General features: G+C 41.0%; 1 protein-coding gene across 1 annotated transcript in view; it reads right to left on the bottom strand.

The window, feature by feature from the left end:
* LOC110269219 overlaps positions 2,601-7,065 on the bottom strand; it is a 13,892-nt gene continuing 9,427 nt past the window's right edge. The window contains exons 2-6 of the mRNA XM_021116907.1: positions 4,091-4,193; positions 3,740-3,958; positions 3,310-3,628; positions 3,024-3,110; positions 2,601-2,981 (exon numbers count right to left, since the gene is read on the bottom strand). Of these exons, the coding sequence (XP_020972566.1) occupies positions 2,601-2,981; positions 3,024-3,110; positions 3,310-3,628; positions 3,740-3,958; positions 4,091-4,193 (1,109 nt within the window). The remainder of the gene's footprint in view (positions 2,982-3,023; positions 3,111-3,309; positions 3,629-3,739; positions 3,959-4,090; positions 4,194-7,065) is intronic.

Genomic DNA, 7,065 nt, shown 5'->3' with positions numbered 1-7,065 from the left:
GAATTTCAGATAAGCGTATGAAGATGCTTTGTTCCTGCTGAACCTCTGCTTTTCTATTGCCTTCTTCCAATCATTCATACTCCTTTCCATGGCAAGCTTTATGTTGGGCATCATCGTTGTCAATGGCTACTTCCCGTCCTCTCAGTGAAAATGTTCTACGCACGCTGTCACCGCACGGCTAATCATCTGTCGGTTCTCGATCATGTTGGAATAGGATTCATTGATCCTTTTGCGTCTGTCACACGCCCAACAATCGCGAGTTTGAAGCTCGTCACAGCCATCTCTTCCCAGATCCTACTCAGAATACCACAGACAAGGTTTAGACATTTCAGATCTCAGGAATGGCCGCCAATAATTCTAGCCTATACCACGAAGGTTCTAATCTTAGATTAGAAACCCAAGAGATACACATTCAAGCTTGTTTGCATGTAGAACAGAAGTGGTTGTCAGTCACGCGTTCATAGGTGAGAATGGTGATGAGTGTCACATAATCATCATATTCATGATGTTCTTGGGTGCGAATGAATATCTTGGAGAAGAAATAGACGTGAATTGAATAGAAAAACAGTAGTACTTTGCATTAATTCATGAAGAACAGTAGAGCTCCACACCTTAATCTATGGTGTGTAGAAACTCCACCGTTGAAAATACAAAAGTGATAATGGTGTAAGCATGGCCGAATGGCCAGCCTCCAAGGTCTAGGGACTAAACGTCCAAAGATTCCAAGATGATCAAAGATTAAAATACAATAGTATAAGGTCCTATTTATAGAGAACTAGTAGCCTAGGGTTTACAGAAATCAGTAATTAATGCAGAAATCTTATTCCGGGCCCACTTGGTGTGTGCTTAGGCTGAGCATTGAAGCTTCCATGTGTAGAGACTTTTTTTGGAGTTAAACGCCAGCTTTTGTGCCAGTTTGGGCGTTTAACTCCAGCTTTTGTACCAGTTCCGGCGTTAAACGCTAGAATTCTTGAGCTGACTTGGAATGTCTGTTTGGGCCATCAAAGCTTGGGCAAAGTATGGACTATTATATATTGCTGGAAATCTCAGGATGTCTACTTTCCAACGCAATTAAGAGTGCGCCAATTAGGCTTCTGTAGCTCCAGAAAATCCACTTTGAGTGCAGGGAGGTCAGAATCCAACAGCATCTGCAGTCCTTTTTCAGCCTCTGATTCAGATTTTTGCTCAGGTCCCTCAATTTCAGCCCGAAAATACCTGAAATCACAGAAAAATACACAAACTCATAGTAAAGTCCAGAAATATAATTTTTATTTAAAAAATAATAAAAACATAATAAAAATTAACTAAAATATACTAAAAAGATACTAAAAACAATGCCAAAAAACGTATAAATTATCCGTTCATCAGTACTTCCTGGATGGATTGAGAATCTGCTCTTATGAGCTTCCTTCAAGATGATTTTTTTGCAAATCTCTGACATCTTGCACAATAATCCGGTCCTTGAACCTCCATAAACCATCCTTGTCTTCTGACACTCTCCACCGTTTGCCTTGCTCAATCGCCAGTAAAACCTTATACAATTCTTTGTCATTCTGATAAGCCTTTAGGAGTTCAGCTTTGAAATCACTTGAAATCTATAGCTGACTTAAGCACAGAGTCCCCAACTCTTCTCTAACTCTCAGTTTCAAACCTTGGAATGCTTTTAGCAGCTCTTCCTCTCGCAGCATCATCCAAGAAGCATATAGAACTTTCTGGCTCAAAGCGTTTGCCACAACATTCGCTTTTCCAGGGTGATAATTCAATTCAAAATCATAGTCCTTCAGAAGCTCCATCCACCTCCTCTGACGCATATTCAACTCTTTCTGCTCAAAGAGGTACTTTAAGCTCTTGTGATCTGAGAAAACCCGAAACTTAATGCCATAGAGATAATGCCTCCAGATCTTCAGAGCAAACACAACAGCAACATGTTCTAAGTCATGAGTTGGATAATTTATTTCATGCGGCCTTAACTACGGTGAGGCATATGCCCCGACCTTAGGATGCTGCATCAGCACGCACCCCAGCCCCTTCAAGAATGCATCGCAGTATACTTCGAACGGCTCGCTCGGCTCGGGAAACACCAACACGGGTGCAGTAGTCAATCTCTACTTCAATGCTAGAAAACTCTCCTCGCACTCAGGAGTCCAAACAAAAGGTACATCCTTCCTAATCATCTTGGTTAAAGGTAAAGCGAGCTGTGAAAACCCCTTAATGAATCTCCGATAATAACCCACCAAACCTAGAAAACTCCTGATCTCCGTTATTGAAGTTGGTCACTCCCAATTCATCACTGCTTCAACCTTAGCAGGATCTACTGCTATTCCCTGCTTGCTCACCACGTGGCGAAGAAACTTCACCTCCTTCCTCCAGAACTCATACTTAGATAGCTTAGCATACAACTTCCTATCTTTCAAGATTTGCAGCACAGTTCGTAAGTGATCTGCATGCTCATCTTCTGTCTTAGAGTAAATAAGAATGTCATTGATGAATACGACAACAAACTTATCCAGATATGGATGGAAAATTCTATTCATATAATCCATGAATATTGCTGGAGCATTAGTCAATCCAAAAGACATTACTGTGTACTCATAATGACCCTAACGCATCCTGAAAGCAGTTTTGGGAATATCCTCATCTCTAACCCTTATCTGGTGGTATCCGGATCGCAAATCAATCTTAGAAAACACACCGACTCCTTGTAACTGGTCCATTAGGTCGTCAATTCTTGGCAATGGATATTTATTCTTCACAGTATCCTTATTCAACTGCCGATTATCAACACACAGGCGCATACTCCCGTCTTTCTTCTTCACCAGTAACACTGGCGCTCCCCACGGAGAAATACTCGGTTGAATAAAATGTTTTCCCAACAAATCTTCTAGCTGAGCCTTAAGCTCAGCCATTTCTAGCGGTGACATCCTATAAGGAGCACTTGAGATCGAACCAGCTCCAGGCACCAACTCAATAGCAAACTCAACCTTTCATTTAGGTGGGAGTTCATCAATATCATTTTGAAATACCTCAGGGAACTCACAAACAACTGAAATCTGCTCCAAGCTTTGATCATCACCCGAAACCCCTGCAGTTAGCAACATAATATCCTGACACTAAGTCCCAGAACAATTCACCATCATAGAGTTTAAATAATAGCTATTCACCACAACCGGCCCGTCTGTATCCTCCGGCATAAAGCACACTGATTTCTCAGAACAGTCGAGCAGAACATGGTTCTTAGATAACCAGTCCAACCCAGAATGAGATCAAGGCCAGTCATCAGCAGAAAAATCAGATCATGCATGAATTCACGTTGTTGTATCGAAATGGAACTTGTGGACATTCTAACCTAGTCACCAGAGCCTCATGGGTAGCATTATACACCTTTAAATCATAACCCAAGACCATTATTTTCAATCCTAACACATCAGCCTTTTTAAATGCAATGAATGAATGTGTTGCTTCAGAATCAAACAATGCACTCAAAACTTTACCGGCTATTTCACAGTTACCTCTAATCAGTGTCTCTGATCCCTCATCACCTACTACAGAAGTGGTGTAAACTCTCCCAGGCTGTTGTACCCTATCAGTCTTGTACTTCTTCTTCTTTAGGCAGTTATTGGCCAAGTGCCTGGGCTATCAACAGAAGTAACATACTCTAGTTCCAAACCTGCATAGAACTCCTGGATGATATTTTTCATATCTCTGACAGCTCAAATCCTGCTGTGGGTGCTTTCCAAACCTTCTTCCTTGATTAGCATTAGCATTTGGCCTTATGAAGTTGCCCTGTCCTTGATTGTGTTGAGGGGCAAAGCCACCACGCTTGAAGTTTCTGCCCCTTGGTGCAAAATTCCTCCTTGGAGTCCTTTGGAAAGGCGCTCTCAGACTTCCTTTCTCTGCTGTAGACTTTCTCACACACTCCTCAGCCACCCTACTCTTGTTCATGAGTTCAGAGAACACCCTGATCTCCATAGGTGCACCAAAACTCAGAATATCACTCCGGAGGCCTCCCTCATACTTAATACATTTCTACTCAGCAAAGTCCTCAGGAGCTCCTTGACAAATCCGTGAAAAGTGGCGCAATTCCTCAAACCTGCTAGTGTACTCAGTAACAGTCATCTGGCCTTGTTTTAGCTGAAGCAGTTCAAGTTTCTTAGCATTTCTGACTGAAATGGGAAAAAATTTCTTGTAGAACTCTGTTCGGAACAATTTCTAAGAAATTATGACACCATCTGGCTATAGGATTCGCCGTGTTCCCTGCCACCAGTGCTGGGCCTCGCCTTGCAGCTGATAAGTTCCAAACTCAACCCACTGCTCTTCAGGAACCTGTTGAGCCTATAATGCTCGCTCTATAGCCTAAATCCAGTTGTTTGCATCGGTGGGGTTTGAGGTTCCTCTGAAGGTCAGAGGATGAACCTTCAAGAAAGAGGAAAGCGTCAGAGGGCCCTCATCACCATTATTGCCATTATTCCCATTGTTCATTTGGTTTCCCAGAGCTTTGGTTATCGCCTACATAGCCGCATCCATGTTTCCCATGGCAGCCATAAAGTCTACAGGGTTAGGATTATTCCCTATCGCTTCAGGAATAGCATTTCCTATTCTGCCTTTACCTCACCCACATCCGCGTCCGCGAGTCGACATCTGGTCCCTATACACACCAAACAAGTGATATCAAGTTGATCAGACTAAATATCGCAAGTCTAGTGCTTTAAGTCCCAAATGCATTCTCATGAACATTTATGCCACATATATTAGTTAGATATTTTAATAGCAGATAGACACATACACAGAGAATGCACAGAAGCATAGTCAGTCCGTCCCTCAGGCTCTATAGGAACGAACTGCTCTAATACCATAATGTAACACCCTACCACACAAAGCTTTACGCTTAAGCCGTATACCAGAGGTGGTGTGGTATTACGACCTCTAAAATAAAATATATACATAATAGTATCTGAAAGAGAGTAATATACGAGGAGCCTTGGAAAGCAGGTAAAACAAAATCGCAGAATAAAAAGCACAATGCTCAAGAAATGAGATTATTTCCATGCTAAGAAACCTAAAGATCATAGGTATAAATAGACAAAGAAATAGAATAGAGAGTCAAGGATACATAATAACTAGCTCCTAACTCCGCCTGCGAAGCCAAGGCTGGCTGGAGAATATTTACATACATATATACAGGTCCCAAAATACAGAGATAAAACCTTAACTCTCCTCAAACCTCAAAGAGGGACAAAATAAACAAGTAACTTGGAGAGAAAGCTAAGTACATATATACATAAACAAACAACAAAAGAACCCAGAAACCACTCCGCTTCAGAAGCTTAGACGCCTAACAAGGTGCCTCTCGACCTACATCTGAAAAATAACAACACAGTATAGGGTGAGAACCAAAGGTTCTCAACATGGTAAAAGGGCCACGCATATAATATATAAGGTCCTGGAAATGCCAGAGGTAATCCGAGAATGCCAACACTCAGTTATAAAATTTAAATTCTAAACGGAAGCCATAAAAAGGGTAGGTGTTCTAAGAAATTCTAAACTTACTTACTTCAACCTAACTTTATCACCAAACCGGTCCACCTTTCCTCTGCTCCTCCATCACCAATGTTTTAGCAAATATAGGCAACCAAAGAATTTTAAGCACAAGTAGAAAACAGATAGTGTAGATAGCAAATATAACAATTAGCATAAAATATATATTCAGTTAGGCAATTCCAAGTAGTGCATAGCAGACAAAACAAACAGAATGCACATGATGTATGTCTGTCCTATGGCTGATGAGGCTCATCTGTCGGTTATCAAGCCAACCCGACAAGTCTGAAACCCTTGGACTGTCCCTCGTCATGCATCCCCATGAGTCCATGCATAGTTTTTCTCATTTCATTCATAATTCATACATTCATTCATTCATATATAACTTACTCAATGGGGATATCCATTCCTGAGAATTTATACGTGCCCAGTCACCCTTACGACGTAGGGTCAACAGAGTATCGAGTTTCAATCCAGAACACGTGGTGGCAAGACACGGTTCTGTTACCCATGGAAACTCGTATCTCAAATATCATTAAATCCATAAGTCGTATAATATTCATAACCATTCATATTCATTACATAATCTTTTATCATAGCCATGGCATCATAACTTCTTTTAGCCTTCACATCATTCTCTTATAATTCATCATGTTTATCCCTTTTCTTCATTTCTAGGTTACCTTAATTTCCTAGCTTCAACTAACTACTAGGCTTAGTATTATATTTTATAACTAAAAGGATGAGAATAGAGGTTTAGAAGTCTAAAATTTGATTTGAAAACACAAAATCCAATTTTGCAGAAAACAGGGGCCACGTGTATGCGTGGGTCATACGTATGCGTCGGTACACATTTTGGCCAAGACGCATACGCATCCCCTGATTACGTGTACACTTATGCCCCAAGCAGTAGTGCATGGTCGCGTATGAGGATCTTGAGTATGCATAAACCCCAAGTCACGCACACGCGTCAGCCACACGTACGCGTGGGCGTGCAAACTTAGCCCATTACACGTACGCATAGGCTCGTTCTTGCACGCATGCGTAAGAGGCAGTAGCTACCATATGCGAATTTTATGCGTACGTGAAAGTCTCATGTCACGCGTATATTTTTTCAAAAATTTTACCAAGTCTGAAATCTGCAGATTTGCCATTTTAAACCCCTAACTTCCGACGCGCATAACTTTTTCGTCTTATAACATTTTTCATCCGTTGTTCAAATGTCATAAACTTCATGGCCCCAATTTTCATACAAAATAAGTTTGAAACCATTTGGGGGTCCGGAAGTGAAGTTATGGCTCGCCGAAGTTCGGTCAAAAACCAATTTTTCACAAACTTAGACCTCAATTTGATTAACACCAAGCACCATACCCACTTCTTAACTAAATAATCAGCACAAATACATATCATACCATTTCAATACAAGTCTACTACCTATTCATCGAATCACAAACTCTTCAACTTCATTCTTTTACGAAATCATATCCTAAGTTCCCACTTCCATCAACATCAACATCATCATTATACAAA

Source organism: Arachis ipaensis, chromosome B02, assembly GCF_000816755.2.
Source record: "Arachis ipaensis cultivar K30076 chromosome B02, Araip1.1, whole genome shotgun sequence".
Lineage (NCBI taxonomy): Eukaryota > Viridiplantae > Streptophyta > Magnoliopsida > Fabales > Fabaceae > Arachis > Arachis ipaensis.
The sequence above is the reverse complement of the archived record's forward strand: the minus strand, read 5'-3'. Positions and strand labels throughout refer to the sequence as shown.